Source organism: Symsagittifera roscoffensis, chromosome 5 (assembly GCF_963678635.1).
Source record: "Symsagittifera roscoffensis chromosome 5, txSymRosc1.1, whole genome shotgun sequence".
NCBI lineage: Eukaryota > Metazoa > Xenacoelomorpha > Acoela > Convolutidae > Symsagittifera > Symsagittifera roscoffensis.
Window position 1 is genome coordinate 63,593,813 of NC_087066.1, and position 21,857 is coordinate 63,615,669.

At 34.9% G+C, this 21,857-nt stretch overlaps 1 protein-coding gene across 2 annotated transcripts; it reads left to right on the forward strand.

The window, feature by feature from the left end:
* The first annotated feature begins 3,320 nt into the window (after positions 1-3,320).
* On the forward strand, positions 3,321-21,857 carry LOC134847023 (COP9 signalosome complex subunit 4-like). Of its 2 annotated transcripts, none has more exons than XM_063864508.1 (11): positions 3,321-3,374; positions 3,581-3,750; positions 5,138-5,271; positions 9,339-9,510; positions 11,966-12,118; positions 12,518-12,587; positions 16,861-17,006; positions 18,445-18,553; positions 20,324-20,499; positions 20,856-20,960; positions 21,518-21,857. In XM_063864508.1, exons 2-11 carry the CDS (start codon positions 3,652-3,654, stop codon positions 21,593-21,595), a joined length of 1,242 nt encoding a protein of 413 aa, XP_063720578.1. In that variant the 5' UTR covers positions 3,321-3,374; positions 3,581-3,651; the 3' UTR covers positions 21,596-21,857. The 2 variants fall into 2 exon arrangements, with proteins under 2 accessions (XP_063720578.1, XP_063720579.1); XM_063864509.1 differs by having other exon boundaries at positions 3,322-3,374; positions 3,598-3,750.

Sequence of the window (21,857 nt, forward strand, 5' to 3'; positions counted from 1 at the left end):
TCCTACGTTTTGTTGCTTTTTACCCTTCCGATAAGCAAGTGTAATGCAATCGTTTACTATACTCTTCCAATAAATAATTTTGTTCACAATCGTCAAAATTATTATAGATAATTCAGGTTCAGTTCATATTGAATTCGAATGTTTTACTGTCTTTGGCACACATGACCTGGAGGAAAAGGATAAACCTTAGGCGGTCCTGGTTCAAAATAAACAGGACCTGTTTTTGGTCTTGGGTTCCAAACTGACAGGACCTGGGAAATATTCCTTCAAAAAATTATCGGCTTATTATTTGCCTGCTTAGGTTATGTCCGCTTAGTTGCCACATCGTAGTGTTTTTTTTTGCTTCACGCTTTTTTATTGTGGTTGAGTTATTTCTGCTGTAATTTCTTCACTTCGTATATTTTTCTTTTTTTTTTCGCTCAAAAACATTATTTCTGGCCGAATGATTTCGGCTTTAATGTTATCGACTTATTGACCTAATTTTGTGTCCATTCAAAGCAAACACAATTTTTATGTTCACTTGATCGCACAAATAGCAAAAATCTTTCTAAAAATAATAGCTCAAGATTTTCATGGCAACATTTTTTTCGGCTTAATAGGTTACTGGCCTAAATTATATCGGCTTAATGGACCCATTTTGCGTCTTTTGACGAGCGTAAAACTTTTGTATGTGTGTGTGTGTGAGTTTTGAGAGAGAGACGGACTTGTAAACTTTTTTAAGTCTTGTCGATTTTTTTTGTCTTAAATGGTTTCTGCTCAGGTATTTTCTGCTTTGTTTCCGCTTGGTAACTTTTCTTGCAATTCAAATTTCACATTTTGTTAACCTGCCATGTTTTTATTTACTAGGCTCATTGATAGACCTAATTTTTTTTGACATTTCAGAATTTTAATTTAATTTTTCGCACTTAGCGGCTTTCTGGTTATGTATCGCAAGTGGTGCAAAGCGCAGCTTCGCCTCTGTGTTTAAAATTCAAATGACTTGCTTGGCATGTTTGCCTAGAATTGCTGTTTGTTAGAAACATGTATTGTTAAAATGTTTGGTGTTGGGTTTTTTTTTAAATTTTTAATGGTGCTTTGGATTTTTTTTCATTTATGCAAAAATTTTAGTATCTCGGAAACTGCTCAGCCGATTTTCAGAATGGTATCAATGGTAATAAATTCTTTAAATATTTCAGCTTCAATTGCTTGTTGTTTTGCGCGTTTGTAACTATTTTAATCAAATTTAACTATAAAAACAAACAATTTGTTCGGGAAAACTGCAGAAATACTTAGAAAATTTTTTTGTTTTTAGATTTCGTTACTTCAATCTCCGATACCTTGAACATATTCAAATACCTTGTACAACCTAGTTGTAATGAAAACAAAGATTTTATTTTGTTATAGTTTTGTTCGGCTCTATTTTCCTTTTTTATAAAAAATTGTTTGGTTCCTGATTTTTTTAGATGGTTATACGCTTAGTAATTCTTCCTGTTAAGCATAATTTTTTCATGTATTTTTTTTTCATTTTACCGTTTTTGACAAAAAATTATTGGTTTTATTGATCGTCTTTTTTTAACAACTACAGTCTTTAAAATTAAAATGCACAGCCTTTGTTAGAAATCTTTCTGCGTTCATTACACATTCTAAATACCTTTTCGATCGTTTCCAGATGTTTTGAATAGGATTGAAAATGTATTTTTTGGTTTCAGCTCTACTGTGAAGTACATTTGGTTATGTTTCATCTGATGATACTACGCAGTTCCAAAAAGCATTCATTAGAAACTTGTTGAAAAAGTATTTAAGTCATCTAATGTGTTCTGTTATCAGATTTAAAAAACTTAAAGAAGTTTTTCTTCATAGTCCAATTTTTTGTCCAAAGTTGTTTTTCTTTAAAGTCCAATTTTTTGTCCCGAGCACTTAACGAAGTGGAAAGGAATTGTGGCGTGTTTTTTTTTCATTTGTTTTTCCTATAAGGAACGCTGACGTGTAAGCCGGAATGCTCTTAGGTATTAAAGCTTGATATCATATAAAAAACCCTAAGCTCTATTTTGACAAATAAAAAACCTAGAAAATGTCTGTTTTTCGAAGCAAATGGCACAAATTATTTATAAATAACTTGATGAGAGAATGTACTCTCAATTTTTTTTACTACTGTAATTTATACTATATTTTTGCTTTTATTGCATCTGATTTGGCGTATCTGTAATATATCAATCAGCCTTTACGGTAAAAAAAATACAGAAATTTTTGGGAAAAATGGACAAAAATGAATATTTTTTAAACTTAGTTTTGTCTTATGTTTGGGTTTCTATACTTCAATCGTTGGCCGCAAAATTGTGTGCTATTTGCACGGGAGCCGGCTATGTTTTTTGTTCTAATTTTTGATTGTTTTCTCTAAATTCTACAATTAAACTTTGATATCTCATTTCAATTGTTTCTGAAAAGATCCTACAAAATTTTCTTAGAAGTTTATGGACGAGCAAAATCAATTTCAAGCTTTATCAATTTATCAAAATCTAAAGGTAGGTGGCAAATCATTGAATATCGTAAGAGCTTGAAGTACTAAAAAAGATAACCTTTTAGGTGGCGACATTCCGAGATGGTGGTGTATGAACCCTAAGTTCGCCTTGTCTCATTTTCAATTGCGAAGGAGGAAATTTTTGAGGCAAATCGAGCTTCGTTTCAATAAGATGGCAAAAACATTTTCTTTGAGTAACACTTACAGCTTGAATATCTTAAACAATTATAATATCAACGCATTATTTGAAAGAAAGAAAGAAAGAAAAAGAAAGAAATAAAAAAAGAAAGAAATAAAAAAAAGAAAGAAGGAAATAATTAATTCATTCGACTAAATAGTTAGCATGTCAAATAATCTTTAAATTAGCTTCAACCAAAAAAGAATCAGAATGAAACCCCAGCGGTTACCGACTGATCCAAGCGCCTGCTTTCGAATAAACTGCATAAGTTTATCTAAAAATTGAAAAAAGTGCTAATGATACTTCATGGGGTCTTGCAGCGAAGCGATACCTAGTCCTGACGGTAGAGCAAAAGCATGCAAGTTTCAAAAGAAGTTTTAAATACAGGAGTGAAAAATGACTGAGTGCATCACATCTTCGCTCTGAATTAGGCAAAAACTTGAAAATTCAGCCTTTTTCTCTTACTCGTTTAGAAAACTTCGTACTTTTTGCAGAGTGCATAACGACTGAAAGGGTTTTGGTTTGATGAATCATTCCATTTCATCTGAACATTATTTGTCGTGGCTCATTTTTCATACAAGAATAAAGTTTAAGTTTCAGTAGTCAGAACAAAAATTTGAGTTTTCCGTTACTTGATTGAAATTTCAGATAATTGGTTGAAGGTTGTGAACTTGAGAAAAAGAAGTGCTAAAAGACGTGGTAAATTGTTAAACTATTCAGTCCTGGCGGTGTAATCAAACCTTCGGAGACTGCTTTTTGAACTATTCATTAGCGATTTTCATGAATGTTCCAAGACAATTTAAATAATTTGAAGCAGAGTTTTAGAACAAAATAAAAATATCAAAAACGTTATTTTGAAACATTGAAGGCATCGCTGTGACTGTAAAATTAAATAAACTGAAAAGGTGTGTGTTTGTGGGAGAGAGTGCATGTGAAAAGAGACTTATTTGTCCGGTAATCAGTTACCTGTTGGGAGATGTCGTCGTTGGTTGCCATTCAGAAGGAGATGGAGAGTCTCATCACATTGCAGTCGGGGGCTGCTGCCAATCAGACACAACTCAACGACAAGTTCAAGGTTTGCTATGCTCCCTACAACATAGTTTTAAATATAATCAATCATTAAACTCCTTTCGAAGATTAAGATGTCGATTTTTTTAATCAGTTCTTGTAAGGTTTCTAGGAGGTAGATTATCTAGCAAAATGTGTCAAATTGCTCTTCGATCTCAAAATTGCTACTGATTGAAAGGCATTCAGTAGTGTTGACAGCTACAGTAAAATCAAAGCACCCCAAGTTCATTTTTTTAGTTCTATTTATCTCTTTTGCGAACTCTGGAAGCTACTTCTTGTTTCATGATTTTTATTGATCCAGCATCGACGGAGCTTGCTACATTCATCTCGCTTATTTCTTGCAAGGTTGCTGCAAGATTTGCACTCATCTTGCAAGGTTCACAGTCGAATTCCCATGTATAAGCAGGATTTGCATTCTCACTCAAAATATAGTTTTGTAGATTATCGAGTTTTTTTTGGTATCTTCAGTGCTTTTATAGTTTCATTTGAGTCTAGCAGATACTTTGCAAAACATATCACAGGCGATTGCTGAAGTAGGTTTCCCCCAAGAGGTGAGATAAACCGGTAAATCGTTCGAGTGTAAATGAATCGAGGCTTTCAAAAGTATATAAATGATTTTTGAAAACTTCAAAGTAGGTATATTAGTGTTAATTTCAAAAATTGTTAGTGTTATTAATCAAATTTTCTACAGCCATTTGTTAGTGTTAGTACTTTAATTTTGTTGCCGAGGAGTCTGTATCTTGCAAGATTCTCGCAAGATTTGCCCTCCCCCCCCCCCCCCCCCCTCCAAACGGAGAGTACTAATCTTGCAAGATGTGAATTCCTTCGCCTAATGATATGTTTTTGCTTGATATGGAATGACTCAGTGCCAAAGAATTTTTTGAGGATATAACAATGTCTAATTTTTCACCAGCAAAACTTTGAATTCCTGGCTAAAAAATATGCTTTATAGTTCCAGGTAAAGCTTGGATCTGAATGTTATTGTTTGATGCTTTTTGGTCTTAACTTTTACCAACTTACTGTTTTTTAAGGCATACTTATATCAAAAGGTAATCCAAAGTTTTCGTGTTCGTTTTGTGAAGATAAATTGAAACGAGTTTTTTTCTACGGTTTGATGGCATTGTTAAGAGGGGTTGGGTTGCTAAATATGGTTACGTCTCCGCCTCTCAATCGAAAGGTCGGATGTTCGAGGCCCACCATGATCCGTGCTCGTTGCTTGAGGGTGAAGCAACATTACCCAGACCAGAAAAATAACCAAAAAAATTGCATGTAGTTCTTAAACAGGGGCACAACAGCGGTTCGCCGTGATGAGCTGTACAGCTCTTGTGTTGGTCCTTTCCCCCGTGGATAAATGGTCTTTAAATATAATCGGAATCCCTTTTTGTTCATTTTAGGCGCTGTGGGCGAGTATAGTGAAGCTAGAGAAGGAGGATGACGTGGAAAGTGGCATGTGTGGCCTCATAGATTTACTAGTCAACGAGGACATGAGTGTGGTGACGTCACGACAACAGCTCACTGAACTAGTCAAGTCAGTGCTGCACTTTTGTACAATTCCATGTCCGGCAGCCCAGTTGGTGTCATCATGGTTTCCAGAGTCATTGCTAACCGCTAACTTTATTCTGGATTCCTCTAAATTTTTGATGGATAAGTTAAATTTATGTTGGAGTTCGCTAAATTTATGCTGAAATGCTGAGCTTAATGCTGATATCCACTAACTTTATGTTGGCATCCACTAAATTGATGCTAGCATCTGGTGACTTTTGATTTTGAAAGAGCGTTATGGTGACGTCATCTTTGAAAAAGTTCACAAATCAGTATGTTTTTTTGGTCTGCTTGATTTCATGAGCGCTTTTTTGCAGGAAAGTAACGCGCATCTTGGAAATTTGAAGCTCGAAGTAACACTGCTTCACCAAAACCTTTCAAAAGGAAATATTTTTGAAAAATCCTGGTCCTCCACACTTTTCACTGCGGAGCTCAAATAAAAGTGGAAAAAGGTCGAATATTAACTCAGCTCTTCAATTCTTGTTTCAAAAATTGACTGAATTTTCTAAAGCTGAAATCATATATAGTAAAATCTGAGCCGCTGCTTTTTATCTTGAATTTAGTCAAATTTTGATTATACTCATTTCTCTATTCAAAATCATTCGTCTATGTGATAAAAAATACGGTGTTTACTGGAACTATTATTTGTTGCTTGACTTAAGTTTTCGAAAATGGATTTTGATTTTTAATTGGATTTATCCGAACGCTGAAAGTTGTTAGGATTTTGTATTCAGGTTTTTCAGATTTTTCCTTCCACGCAAAATGCGGCCTAACAAATGATCATCAGAATAGGTCGAGTGATAGATCATATCACAGCCATTTTGAGTCGTAATTCGATCTATGTTTAAAAGTTTTTGCGGTGTTAAGAAAAACCGGTTTGAAGTTTTTGCTTTTTATAGTCCATTTGAGCGAGTAAAGCGAAATATTCCTAACTAAGATAAAAAACTTCGTTTTAGCTTTGGAATTTGAATTTTAGTTTTCTGTTTGCGCTTTCCCAAGACAAATCATTTCAAGGGAGGTCAAAAATTCCAAGGCTTCAAAAATTACCAAATTACAGCACAAGGCGTTTTTTCAATGCGGGGGGGGGGGGTGCTCAAAAATATCAGGGGGGTCCCGCAACTTGGATCAATTCGGATAATAAAATGGTAAAATTGAGCCGACGAAAAAATGTTGAACAAATTTCAGTTATTTAATCCAGGCGAAAATTGTTTTGCGTTGATAAAACAGTCTTTTTTTATTTGGAGCTCTCACAAATGGCATAATTTTTATATAACTTTGTTATAAAAGTTTACAATTCAGACCCCGCAAAGTTTGGACGTGTCACTCCTCTAGGAGTGGAGGAGGGTGCTGGGGTGGGTTGGGGTCTATGAAGAAGTCGATCTGTGTTGCGGGGCGGGGTCCCCACATTTATGTAGTGCAATGTACTAACTATCAATATCTGCAAAAATCTTTTAAAAAATGATTCCAATTATGTTTTCGCTATTTTTTTTAAAGTCACTATATTCAATCATAGTTTCTACTAATGTACTAGGAAATTTTAAGTTCTTCTTCTCAAACCACGCACCAAAAGTGATTCAATTTGAAAAAAAATCTAAAAAGAATGTTTTTTTTTGTTCTTTCAAAAACAATTGTGGTCGGAACATTCTGTGCTATTCTTATTTAATTATTGGCTTTTCACACTTGCTAAGCCAGGTGTATTAGTACGAACTTTCTTTTTTTTCCAACCTAAGTCGCAAATATTGGTGCAACTTTTGGAGGACCTCTACAGCTTTTGATAGCATTTGAGTTGACATTTGATTAGTAAAAAGTTAACACGGCTGATGCATTTTTGATTCATCAAATGAACCGAAAGCAGTTATTTGTTTCAAACAGCAATACCATGATAAAACGCTCGATTTAAGAAATTTTCTAACGCAAAGTATCTCGCATTTTTTTTGAAATGCATAATTTATACAATTTGGCTTTATGCTTTCCAATTTATTACATGCAAAATTGTGTCTTTTTGTATTTGGTGCTACTTATGCTGCATCGAATTGGCAATTTAGTAGCATATGTAGCTGCGTTATTGGTGGCTAATTTTTGGGAATTTGAAGCATGAGTGGTTAGTGCGTGAAACTCAAATTTGCTAGGTTGCTGATTCGAATCCGACACGCAGCCGTTTTTACTATTTCGAGGCTTTTTTCAACTTTTTCTTATTTCAACTGATAGAGCAATTGATTGGTCGTGTTCTTGCAAGTGTTTGCGAAGCGCAGCTTCGCATATGTATTCAAATCTTCCCATCTTGTAACTTTCGATTTTTTGGCCATTTACTCGCATATTTGAAACAGTGCGTGATAGTCTGTTTGTTAGTATATGTAAATAATGAAAAAAAAAAATGCTCGGGGTGGTTTTTTTTCTTCAGACAAATTTCGGCTGTGTAACTAGACACTTATGACAGAATGTTTTTATATCATTCGAAAGGTACTGTTTTCCTGAGCTTAAGTTTTTAAAAAAAATAGGTCACCTGTGATCATTTTTCGTAAAGTTATGGGGGTTTAAAGATTGCCATTTGGGACAATTACCGCGCGATATGTTTCACGCTATTATTGCGTATGCGGATATTTAATCCGTCGTAAAGATTGTTCCAAATTTGTTGAAAGAAGCTTACTTGCGATCATTGATTTGTTACGAGGACCGAAATCTATAACTTGGTATTTTAATGGTGTCTCACAAAAAATCTCAGTTCAAAAAAACTTCGTTTTGTTTCATTACATTTACTTTTTTTTCATGTTATTTCTGCTCCATAGACCATGAAAGGTAGTCGAACTGTTCAGGGCTTCGCACTGATATGAGCAGTTTTGTTTTCTTTGTCATACAGTGCTGACATGTACAGTTCAGATTATCCGGACAAAATTAATAAAACTTGAAATTTAGTTTTTCTCAACTGGGTTGATTTTTGACAAAAAATGATAAAGCTCACTTGCTTAAATCTTTAATATAACTATTATAATGCGATTTGTTTGCATAATTTGAGCCCAATAAAGTTTAACGAGGATATAATTTTCTAAAGTTGTCTAAATATATTTATTTTCGTTTGATAGCCAAAAAGTGCCATTTAAAAAAAAATAACAGTTTTTAAATCTTTTGCGCCCCTTTTGGAGATAACAACCCTCTTAAATTTTGTTGGGCTATATAAGAAGCTCGCAGTGATATAGTTTTGTCAGTAAATAATCAAATAGGTTCAGAGTAATTTTTGATTGACTAAACAAAGCCAAAAAGGATCGTTTTTGGGGTAATTTTTTGGGCCTGAATTTTGCAAAACAGGGCCCGAATTTTGCAAAACAAATTGAACCATATAAATTATGTTAAAATTTTAAGCAAGGTTGGTCTTCATCAATTTTTAACTTAAATTAACCCAGTTCAAGAAAAATTTCAAGTTTTATTAATTTAGTCCGTATAATTTAAATCCGCGCTGTACTTGTGGCTTCAATGTGATGTAATTTGTTCATTGAAACTCAAATACGCATTTCGTTGCATTTTCTTATAATTTTTGAAAGTTAAGTATGACTTTTTTTCTTATGTTTTTCTGCTCATTTAATTAAGAAACCGAGACTTCTTGTTTTGTATAGTTTTCATACTCCGGATGTCAAAATTGTAATTCGCTTAACATATCCAGTGGTGACCAATATAGCCATTTGTTTAGCAATTGGTTTCAAAAATGGTTTGTTAAACTGATTTAACCAATAACCAATTGGGTAAACCAATTTGGTTAAAAGTATTTCAATTGGTTAATGGTTAAAAAATCGATAACTTTTTTTTAACTGGACATCACTGAAAATATCGTTTTTTTTTAAACTCCCCCTCCTCCACGTCACATGAGCGTCAATTTTATGGTGTAACGAGTGGTTTTACAAGGTATGAAGACTAAATATATTGGTCATGGCCTAATAATTATACATGGTATCTTTTATAACAATCGTACAATGTTAACAAAAAATTTATGTTGATACGCTTGTTTATTGAACTATTTATTGCCTAAAATATCTTTATCGTTTTGTCTGTGTGTTTATGTAGTAGCCTGCAGCAGTTGTCCAGTGTAGACGTGGTGAAGGGAGTGGGACTGTATGCTTTGGACAGGATGCAGCCCAGAGTGTTGTCTTTCGAGGATCAAGTGGCCTCTCTCAGACAATACATGGCCACTGTGTACGAGAAGGAACACAACTGGAGACAGGCCGCAAGCATTCTGGTTAGTAGTCACAATAACTCAATCAAATAGTCACGTTGCCATTTATTAGGACTATTCCCGTAAGGGTTTTATCGAACATGATAGTACTTAAACATTGGAAATACAAAACAGTAGAAGACAATCAAAGCTTCAATCGAAAGGTATTTTGAAAAGAAGCATATTACAAGTGTCGAAGAAAGTTGAGAGCATATAATACTAAGAACTGACCGTATTGCATCAAGTAAAACCATCAAGCTTCCTTAATCAGTACCCGTAAATTTTGTAAGTAATCAATCACTCCGGCAATTAAAATTACTGCCTATGAACCAGTAGTGGATTTAGGGGGGGGGGGGGGGAGCGGACGCCTCTCCTCTCTCAGGGATTCGACCCCCTACCGACCCAAAGGGTTCCCCCTTTGAACTGTTCTGAGATATCAGTTTTTGGCTAACTGACCTTAAAACTTTTCTGAAGGTGCCTTGGGCGCAAATCTATAATAATTTTGAGGGGAGCGCGCGCCGAAAAAACGCGATTTTTTGGCCGAATTTTTCCAAAAAGTGACTAAAAACGCCTTTTTGGCCTTTGATTCTCTCAATTTGTCTGCAGCGCAGAAAATTTGGTCTTATTAAGGTCTTTATAGGGGTTTGGGAGAGCTCCCATCGAGAAATTCCTATATCCGCCCCTGCTAGCTATGAACTGTTTCCCCAATAGCATTTGTTTATTAACAAGGTAAGCTGGTTACCATGGAAGTAGCACATAATGTTCCAAGTATGGTAATTAAAGCAGAAATCTTATGTGCTACTTCCATGGTAATCAGCTTACCTTGTTAATAAACAAATGCTATTGGATAGCAGAAATTGATTCAGCTTTAGTTCTGGTAAATTTAGCTAGTTCAGAGTTAATTTGGGTAATTATAACTTCCTCCCGCTAAAAATCAAGATAGAGTGAGTTATTCAATACAGATTCTACTCACCCGCTGAAAGTTAGTCAGAAAGACGCAAATATTCAGACCAGTTTTTCATCTGAACAATGAAAGCTTTTCTCATATGTCTTTTTTAGAACCGAGTCACGACCTGTGGGGCGTTAATTAACTAAGCAGAGCGTTAATTAACTAATTCCTTTTTTTTTTCAGTTCACTTCGCAACTAAAAGTGCTCATTAATTTAGTGGCACTTAAGCAGCTATAGCATCATATCTGGTTTACTTTAGCATTATCTTTGTATCTGTTTTTTTTGGAGGCGGGTGTTTCAAGATTGACGAGCGCGCATGGTCTAGATGCTAGAACGTATATATCTAAATCTCCATGACGGGGTTCGACTCAGGTACATTGCAGATTTTTCAAAAGTTTTTTTACCTTTTCCTTTTTCAACTCAAATTTTAAATAAAAATGCTCATTTGGTGGCCCTTTATGGATATTTTGAACATTGACAACTTAATAACATATGTAGCTGCTTTATTGGTGGCTAGTGTTAGTGTTTTTCCAAGCGACCGTGGCGCAGATGCCAGGACGTGAGACTTCTAATTTACAGGTCTGAGGTTCGAATCTGAAAATGTGGCTTAAGTTCATATTAAAATTTTAGCGGAATGAAAAAGTTAATTTTCGATCCAGTTTGCTCGAATTAGGTGTTTTATCAGAAACGTGCAAACAAAATCTAAACGGTTCGTAAATTTGAAAGAGCTTTAAGGTGATATTTCTTGTTTTTCGGAAGTGAGAAAATGTTTTAAAAAGATTTTGTTTTAGTTTTTTTTTAGTTCTTTGACTCTGTTTCATCCGTCTCTTTGCTGTGTTTTCAAAGCACGTTTATTTTCTATATGGGCAGCAAGTGCCTAGGAAATTAGACGACAAGCAAATTAGACGACTGTAAAGAAACGGAATTTGAGAACTACCATTATTTACTCAGCCAAAAAATAATTTAAGTCTTTGAACAAAATCCACGCAATTTGCACGCAAGTTATTGTCTAAATTGGACAACCAGTATTCACTCAACCAAAAGATATTTTAAGTCGGTCAACAAGTTTCACGCAATTTGCGCGCAAATTATTGTCCAAGTTCTGTTATTTTCTGATAGTCTAATTTCCTGTCGCCTAAGTTCCTAAACCCCGGGCAGCAAATTATGGTCTCTAATAACAAAAGTGCAAATGGCCCAAAAATGTGTTGTGACTTGTTTAAAAGTTAGATTTTCAATTATAGAATTCTATTCGTAATACATTTTTTGAAATTTAGTGGGTTCGTTTCGAATTGGGTGGGTTAAAAAGTGTCAGCCATAACTCAATGAAATTCAGGAGCTCTCAGCTCACATTTTTCCGCCTTATTGGGTTTGAAGTAGTTCGTTATCACTTTTTCAACTGTCTGCTGACCGTTTCTGATCATCGAATCTTTCTGCCGTTAAGCAGTTATGTAATGCACATATTGTGCATGCTGACTGGCTAAATAGGACCTGTTCATCTACTTTCACCTGCACTTTTTGTGATATGATTAGGTTGGCATTAAGTTCGATGGGCAGAAGAAGTACGCTGCCGACTACAAGATGGAGACATATCTACAGATTGCTCGTCTCTACCTGGAGGACGACGACCCAGTCGAGGCTGAGTCATACATTAACAGAAGCGGACTTCTATGCCACGACGTCAAAGTCAGTCTTTGTTTTTCGCTTTTTTTCTAGTGCAAATCAATAGAAGTTACAAACAAGCATGTAAACTCACAAGCTACAGCGGGAAGCAAATAGACCTTTTTTGCTAATAAAGCGACCCTATCAAATAGTAAAGCGACCCGACGGGATTTCACAAAAGTTACTTCAATGTATCGGTCAGGCATACTCGCAAGTAAACAACAGCATTACGGTTTATGTAGCATTTTTTGCTTCTTTCTCTTGTGATTAATGTTTTTTTTTTAACATGCGTGAACGCAAGCTCAAACAAAATTTTTGTAGACATTTCAAATACTAATTTGAACTCTTGAGAGGAATGATTGATTTCGAAAATTTAATTAGGTTTTTCTTTCGAAAGTTTCTCACATTTGTTGCATTTTCCAGGATGAGAAGCTGAACATCCTCTACAAAATGTGTTACGCTAGAGTGCAGGACTACAGACGCAAATTCGTAGGTGGGTGGATCTCAAAATACGCTTGATTTTTGAGGCTGTTCTTTGCGAAAAGTTGCAGTACTTATTTGGGTTTCTGCGCAAATGACGCGAACTTTTAGTTACCTATTTTTTTCATCATCAACGCAGAACTTCGGTGAGCCTCGGTTGCTCTAGAAAAAGATTAACTTAGGTTAAAATTTGCTAATCGGTTAAATTTGCTCAATAAATTTCGGGCTCTTTGTATATGGCCACAACTACTGTTGACATAACAGCACGGATAGTATGATACAAGATAAAACCTTAATAGCTTCACGAAATTCTTGTTCCTGCCTTGAACTGCGTTAGTGGTTCGAGGTTGTCTGTTTATGACTCTTCCGTGACACTCACATTGAATATCTAAACATGATTTTTGGCGACTTGATGGAGTCAACTGGCAAATAAAATTGTCTTCGAAGTAATTGGAGATTGCCGTAAAGGAACCGGGGCCTCTAGACTTTAGTTTTCAAAAGCTATCTAAACGTGTTTTATCGGTAAACACGCGTAGGTAATTTGATGCGTTTCCGTTATCGCAGATGTCACCAATTGTTTTGGAACAATTAAAAAAATGAAGCTTGACGTTTTCATTGATGGCGCTTTTTACTGCCGTTTCGAAATCGAGCGTTACTCTCTTGTTCAAATCGTTTTGGAGGCAATCAATTCATTTACGGTGTCTCCTGTTTGTTTGTCAGGCAGCAAGCGCAAGTTACGGGGAACCCACAACGCACAATCGAGATGTGACTGGTGTAAACTTGGTAAAGGTACTCTGTGCCGTCGAGAAGGTGCCGTACCAATTATTTAATTTAGAGTGCTGCTGCAGTGTGTCAAGAACTGGCAGTGTTGCAAAAACTAAACATGGTTTTTCATCTTCGATGAACGAATCAAGGAAAAGAAAGTACGCTTACGATTTCAATATTTTTGCTCTGAAAAAACTGAAGTTTGCTATTACACCAGCACTAACAAATATCCCCAATCATTGGATAATGCACTCCATTTTTCTTGATGCTTTCAAATTGCCTAAGATAACTCCAATCCGCAAAGATGGTGATCTCTCACAACCGGGAATTTTTAAACCCATTTCAATACTTCGCACTCCAAGTAATTTTTTTGAGCGTTTGCTCTATAATCGCATAACTAGTTATCTTGAAAAATTCAATCTCCTTACACCAAATCATTTTGGTTGCAGACAAAAATTGGGAACTTTTGATGTACTAATAGAGCAATCTCAAAACGTTTGGAGTATCTGGGAAAACAAATTTAAAAATGTTTTTGAATTTTTATTTGTGAATTAAAAAAAAGCGTTCGTTACTGTTGAGCATTCTATCTTATTCGAAAAACTACACAGTTTCGGAATTAGAGGGAGAGTGATTTACCTAATTAAATCCTATTTGAAATCAAGAAGTTAGTTTACTTTTATAGAGACGTTTACTTTGGAAATAGAAAAAAATGAGTTTGGAGTTCCCCAACGCTCTATCCTTGGTCACCTACTCTTCATTATTTACATGAATGATATTGATACATGTTGCAACCATCTTCATACTATTCTTTACGCGGACGATACAGCTCTGATAAATCGGAAAATGGTACGCTGAACTGCATCAAGTAAACAATTGGTTAATTGAAAAAGGGCTTTCCCTTAACACTGACAAAACTAAACTGGTTTATTTGAAAAAATCCAGAAAAACAAAAAAGTTAAATGACAAAAAGAGCGGAAATTATATAGAAAGCGTTTCAAATTTTAAATACTTATGAATGTACTTAGATCGCAAATGTAATTTTTTGAGCGCATAGAAGTACTAGAGAAAAAATTCGTTTCTCTGTAATTTTTACCGATTAAGTAAACCTTAAATTAAAAACAACTAATGAGAGCATACAAAGTTGAGTCTAACCATTAATTCAATCTGGTGTCCTGCTTTACGGAACAGCTAATAGGACTAAGATAATTGACTTAGGAAAAACACATCGGAGGTTAGTTCGGATAATGTTTCGTAGGAAAAAAATCAGTCATTAAAAAACATAATTAATCAGCATAAGTTATTGTTAATACAGAACTTACATCGATATGAAATATTGAAGCTTTCAAGCAAAGTATTGTATGTTGATAAAATAAGAAATGCAATTAAATTTTTTCTAAAGATTTATTTGGATAAGCTTGCTAGCAGTCCAACTTGTTCACCGAAGGTAATAAGACTAAAATAATTGAGTTAGGAAGAACACGTCGGAGGTTAGTTCGGATAATGTTTTGTCGGAAAAAATCAGTCATTAAAAAAGATTATTTTTCAACCTAAATTATTGTTAATACAGAATTTACATCGATATGAAATATTGAAGTTTTCAAGCAAAGTATTACATGTTGATAAAATAAGAAATGCAATTAAATTGTTTCTAAAGAAGATTTGGATAAGATTGCTAGCAGTCGGACTTGTTCACAAAAGCTAATAAGACTAAGATAATTGAGATAGGAAGAACACGTCGGAGGTTAGTTCGGATAATGTTTTTAAGGAAAAAAATAAGTCATTAAAAAACCTTATTATTCAACATAAATTATTGTTAATGCAGAACTTACATCGACATGAAATATTGAAGCTTTCGAGCAAACTATTACATGTTAATAAAGTAAGAAATGGAATTAAATCTTTTATGAACAAAGAAGATGTGGATAAGCTAGATAGTAGTCGGACTTGTTCACAAAAGCTAAGCTCGAGGCAAAACGCATTGACAACGCAAAATGCGTTTGTGGTAGCGGTCTATCCGTAAACAATTGAGTTTCATTTTTAAAAACTATCCGGATTTGATCAATAATCTTTCCAATAGCAGTTTGGACCATTATCGTCATAACTTTCTTGACAATTTTTTTCGGGGTTGTTCGGATTTTTTTCTGATAATTTTTGTGGATTTAAACCAGGGTTTTTAGGCTAACTGTAGTGTTGTTTTCTCGAGGCATGGGTCATTCTTTTGTAAGAAGGAATTCTAAAATTATCAAAAAAATCAATATTGAGATTTCCCATAATTTGTTCTGCTTTCTGAGGCATCCCTCGGCAGATTTCGTTTGAAGTTGCCCTGTCAAACCTGTAATAATCACATTTTAATGAACTTAATTTTGTGTATATAATTGGCTTGAAAACCATTTATGATAAATACTATAACGCTACCTTGAGTTCATCTCAAATTTTGAATCTATTCAGTTTTGTCGGTGCAAGGATTTGGAAGCTCAGTTTCTATCTCAATCAGTTTACTGTTCTCTGATAAGCCTGAAATTTCTCGGTTAAATGATCGCTGGGTACAAAAGTCGTTCTTTTGGTTAGGGCTTCTTGGCTCCTGCAGCGCAATTTTTGACTTTTCCTTGGAATTTTCGGGTCTCAGTTTCATGTAAAGGTGTTGTATCTTTTTTGATCTTCGTTATCGAAAACTAGAACGCGATTCTTGCAATGTCTTAGCGGAAAACGCCATGAACATGACGGGTTTTTATATATCGCATTTTTTTCTATAAATATTGGCTTCAAATACTTGCATTTTTTTGTTTAAGAGCGATAAGCGTATTGGAGACTCTTATATAGGTCTTGCTGATTTTTTTCTTGCTTTTTTGCAGGAAAAGTTTTTAAAGTCGCTAATAACTACCGATGTGCATTCATACATATTGATGCATCTATGAATGCACTTAGGTATATTTGCACTTTTGAGTTTAATTGAAATTCATCTGCTGCAAGTGACGTAAATAGCACTCTCTTAATACGAAGGTGGAAATGGCGCGAAAAAATGTGAACGTTTTCTAGTTTCGGAAGTGGAATTTAGTTTTTAGATTTCCAGCGGAATCAAAATTTTACCTATTGATCCAGTTTTCTTAAGTCGGGTTCAATTTATCATAAAAGCGCCAATCATAACTTGTTCTAGAAATTCAAAGAGCTTAAATGGCGTTTATTTTTTTCTCTGAAATTCGAAAGTTGAGATTTTTTTTCAAGAAAGTCAGTGTCTTTTTATGTTTACTTGCGTTCATTACTCTTTTCCAAACGTCAGTTGGCTATGTTTTCATTTGAGTTAGTTAATGTTTTCATATATCTCGGCTTATGGTTATTTCTAATTTTCGGAAGTTTTTAAACAAGATTTGGTCTGTGATGATTTTGGCTGGTGTGTCATACAAAAAAGTTCATTCAAAAAAAATTACTGACTGATTTAGTGCGGAATATGTAGCGTCTCTGAGCTTTTGTTCATTCGTTCAGTTGTTTGTTGAATTAAATCCTTTGTATTATTCTGTATTTAGATGCGGCGCAGCGGTACATAGAGCTGTCATTCAAAAACATGGTGCTTCCTCAGGAGAGACTGAATGCTTTGAAGTTGGCCATCGCATGCGCAATTCTAGCGGGCGCCGGTCAACAAAGGTCACGCATACTGGCCACTCTCTACAAGGTAAGCTCAGGAATATATTTCTGATATATGCTGAAAGGGGTGTGTTTGCAAAATTTTTAAATCTTGCGATTAGCCAGCGTTATCAAATCGGAATATAGACTTTTTTCGAGTTAACAACTTGTTTAACAGAATCACTTAAATCTGCTCTTTTCCACTCCCCACATTTGAAATTTGCCATTTTCTCGTTTGCTTACGTGTTATTATGGCTGAACGCGTGATGTTACGAAGAACGGTATGTGGAACAAGTATGTTGACAATAGTAAAATTGTTTTTTTTTAAAACTGAAATTCAAATGTGTGCGTGTGGGGGGGGGGGGGAGGTGGAATAGAATAGAGCCCTTAAATCACTTGGTATCTTCGTTCATTTTAGTCTTGAGGTAACGAATACGCCTGGGACGGCAAAGGTCTGCGTTCGAATCTGACCAGGACCTATTTTTTTTTCAAACGGGAAATATTCCGTTTCAAAGAAATTTTCGGTCATATCTAGAATTTTTATATCGTAGATTTTTTTCGCTGTTTGCAGTTTTCTATGTTGTTTTCATTAGTAATTCTACTAGCCTTGAATTCGTATATTTTTCTTTGTTTTTTTTTGCTTAAAAATTTTTGCGCCCTAAATGATTTCGGCTTATATTTAATCGGCTTACTGGCCTTATTTTGGGTCTTTCGAGGCAACCATATTTTGTATGCTTTCGTACGGGTCGCACAAAGCGTTAAAAATATCAGAATAGATTTTATAGTTCAAATTTTTTTATGATAGGATAGCAATTTTATTATCGCTTGTTAATTGTTTTTAAATTTTCATGAATAGCTGTTAAATGTGTTTTCTGCTAATAGAACATCATTCCAGACAACGTTTTGAAGTTTTTTATTTGTGGTTTCTTCGAAAAAAATTTTGGTGTCGCAAGTAATGCGAAGCTCCGCTTCGCCTCGGTGTTTGAATAAACCAATTTGAATTTCCGTGGTGTCCCAAAGATCGGAGGAGTCGATATTCTAATCGAGGACTATGAATAAGTGGATTGGTGTTGTGGGAGTTCTGGCAATGAAGTGAAGGAAAGTAATACATGAAAGTTCTTGATGCTCGTCGAAATATTTGTCTGGATTTGAGAAAGTTATTATATTATACTGGACTATCCTTAGAGAGGTCTTTCGTGATTCGCAGAATTGAAATTATTGATAATTATTAATCCGCTACTAGATAGGCTAGTTGTTTAAAAACCAATGCTATCTTCTGGTATTATCAAGAGAAACAAAAAACAAATATTTGCATTTTTCTCCTTCAATCACAGATCAAGCTATCATTTGGTTTTTAAAGTCTTTTGGTTTTTAAAGAAGCTAAAATGAGTGAATTGGTCGCGAAAGTTGATCAGATTCAGCTTAAACGGATGGGTTCTCGAAGATAGTGTATTTGAGAGTGATGACATTTTAATTTCTGTGTGCAGGACGAGCGTAGCCAGCAGTTGCCCTCTTTCCCTATTCTGGAGAAGATGTACCTGGAAAGAATCATCAAGAGGGGAGATGACCTGAACGAGTTCGAGAACTCACTACAACGTTAGTTACAGTAGCGTACCGAGGCGGGGGGGGGTTGGTTAACTCTCACGTAATATTCTGCACTAATTAAATGTTGTGACCCACGCCACACACATCCGTTTCTTCATAGAAGACAATCGATTCTACAATTTTGTGGGTATGGGTCTGAAGGGACCCAACTTGGGATTGTACACCATGAAATTTATCGCAAAATTTTTCCAATTGATGCTCCAACCATTGACTTGGGTATAAATTGTTCCAAATATGGTCAGTCGGGTGTTTTGGCAGATCTCGATAAATTCAAAATGGCTGATCTGATAAGCGATAAAATTTTTCACCCCCTCCCCGGTCAAAAATTTCCGGTGCACGGCACTGGTCAGTTACATTTCTTTTGTAAGCAGATTCAAATCTCGTTTTTTTTTGTTTTTGCTCGAATTGAATTGAAAAACTACGGGAGTTGGTTAAAACAGTCAATTGAATCTCCTATTTAGTTCAACTAAGTTCAAGGGTATTAAATGAAATCAGCTCAAAGTTATAAATTGACTGTTTTTGCCTCAGCGAAGCGTAGTGTATTATTTACACAATCAAGGAATAGTGTAATATTACGAAGAATTTTTTTTCTAACCTAAGTCGCAAATAAAAGTGCTCATTGGTGGCACTTTCGGTGTATTTCAATTTAATCATATTTAAGCATAAACAATTTAAAGGCATATGTTGCTGCTTTATTTTTGGCTAGTATTAGGTCCTATTTAAAAAAAAAATTATGAAAATGTATGGGATTTGCAGTTTTCCGTTTTTGTTCGCGACGCTTCGGAAATTCTTTGCCATTTTGCTGAAATTTCAATTTTTGAAAAGTTATCCTTTTTTTCAAAAACTAAGCTGCTGATTTTGCGATTGATAGTTTATTAAAACTAACATGGTGCTCAGATTTTTCTTGTGTAGTCTGTTTTACCCTGTTTTTTTTTGTAGAAAAGCTGATATGGACTTCAAAAAAAACTCTTTTTAAATTTATATTTTTTTTTCAAAAATTTCATCAAAAATCTCGAAAATTACTAGTTAAATTTGATATTATGGCTCCAATCTGAAAAATCAAGGTGCGGGAATCTTCAATCTAAAAATGATGTGCCGAAAGCAGAGGATATTCTCGTGCTTTAGTAGAGAAAACATATGGATTTAAGAAAAGTCTAATTTTTGATTGATTTTTGGAATCTTTTTCTTTTATTAAAAAAATACCCAGGCAAATCTGAGATAAAGACTTCAATTGAAGTTTTCTCCTTTAACTAAACGGATAATCTCTACTTAAGCAGAGAAACACTAGGGTTTAGAGTAAACGTTTTGTCTGAAAATTACGCATTTCCGTATCAGTACAAGTTGATTAAAAATTTTTGAACATGTGGGCCACTAGTTTAGTTCCAAGCGACCGTGGTACAGATGCGAGGGCGTGAGACTCCTAATCAACAGGTCGGATATTCAAATCCGGAACTTTAAAATAATTTATTTGGTCGAGTTTTTGCTGCATAAAATTGGCAATATCATAGAAACTGTAGCTGCTCTTTTGTTGGCTAATATCAGTAAAATTACTAGCGGATGTGGAGCAGATACTGTTTACTCCTGATCTCAACAAAAAAATTTCGTGTATAATTTACTCCTTATTTCACATTGTTGTGACTGCTTAGAGCTCTTTTTGCATTTGCCTTGCTTGTGTTTGCGAGGCACAGCTTTGCCTCAGTGTAACTTTGTTCACGCTAACATTGCTATTCAGTTTTTTGATTTAATTCTGTTTGTTTTCAGCCCACCAGAAGGCGTTGACAGCTGACAAGATGACGATAATGGAGAGTGCGGCGATAGAACACAATCTGCTGTCTGCCAGCAAACTGTACGTCAACATCTCCTTCGACGAACTCGCAGCTCTCCTCGGAGTGTCGGCTGAGAACGCAGAAAAGTTCGCTTCTCAGATGATTTCAGAGGCGAGCCAAGTTTCTTTGCTATTCATGAATATCTCTTTTTCTATGCTGCTGCAGTAATTTCAATTTTAAAAAATTCTTTATCGATTCTTTTGTCCCCTACACAACCCAATGGGTCTTTCGTGCAGCACTTTTTTGGTTGGTTATATACGACAAAGTTCGTGCAACTTTTGAAGGGTTGTTCGACTATATGTTCTAACTATTGTATTATGTTCTGACTTTGTATTACCATTTTACGCATTTATTCAATAGGTAAATTATTGCAACATGTGGTATATAATTAATAGTTTCTTACTGTTTTTATTATGAATCTAATTGGTTAGTTGTGTTTTGGGCGTATGAAATAACATGTGTTTCAGGGCAGAATGGAGGGCTCTATTGATCAACTGGCGCGGTTTGTGCACTTCGAGACCAGTAGTCAGACTGAGCTGTGGGACCAACAGATCAGACAAGTCTGCTCACAGGTCGGTCCTTGTTAAGTGTAAAAGAGCAAAGTGATTGTTACTTTATAGGTTGTGACGATTTTTTTGTTTTTTTTCGGAAAAAGTAAATCTCAAATTTGATTTTTTTTTGCGGTTTGAATTTTAATTTCCTTTTAAATTCAGTTCATTTCTTCTGTTAAATGGAAGGTAACTTATACTATCGAACAGCAAAAATATAAAAGTAGCAAAAAATGTGATGGCTTCTAAATTCGATGGTTGATTTTATTTTACAGATTTCCGAGCGGAGTAAAAAAATTTACCTAAATGATCCAGTATTCTCAAATTGGTGGGTTCATTTTATCAAAAAAAAGTTTCAATCATAAATTTTTAGATATTTAAAGAGCTCTAAGGATCTAAGGAGATATATGTTTTTAAAAAATGAAATTTGAAATTGAAATTTAAAAAAATCGATCTTCTGTTTTTTTTTGCGTTCCTTGATTTTTTTCCAACTGTCTGTTGGCAATGTTCTGTTTAATGTTCGCTTTTTTGCTGCGCAGTTTTGAATTCAACACTGTCCTTAGTTTTATCTTGGCTTTCAGGTGAATGACATCGTCAACCGAATTGCGACCTCACATCCCGAGTGGACTGCCAATGCATTGGACTCCCAGATGACATAGCGGAAGCGGATCATCGATGTAACGACGCGAGTCTGAAGAACATATGCGAGAAGATGTCTTTGTACTTCGGAGTTTGTTTGGACTTTTGACGCAATAGAATAGAAAAACGCTAAAAAGAAATTTTGGTAGCTGAAGTTGATGTTTGTTTATGGCTGATGAAAACTTTTATCTGAATTACATCATGAAAAGTTACACTACTTGTGTTATAATAATGAGTTAATTCGGCTTGTGTGGCTTTAATTCTTCCCCTTTTCAACAGAAA

Excerpts from the sequence above, each read along its gene's own strand:
- LOC134847023 (XM_063864508.1), top strand. The coding sequence starts at position 3,652 with ATGTCGTCGTTGGTTGCCATTCAGAAGGAGATGGAGAGTCTCATCACA. Across the intron at positions 18,554-20,323 it reads GTTCGAGAACTCACTACAAC|CCCACCAGAAGGCGTTGACA; the intron begins GTTAGTTACAGT and ends GTTTGTTTTCAG. Across the intron at positions 20,961-21,517 it reads TCAGACAAGTCTGCTCACAG|GTGAATGACATCGTCAACCG; the intron begins GTCGGTCCTTGT and ends CTTGGCTTTCAG.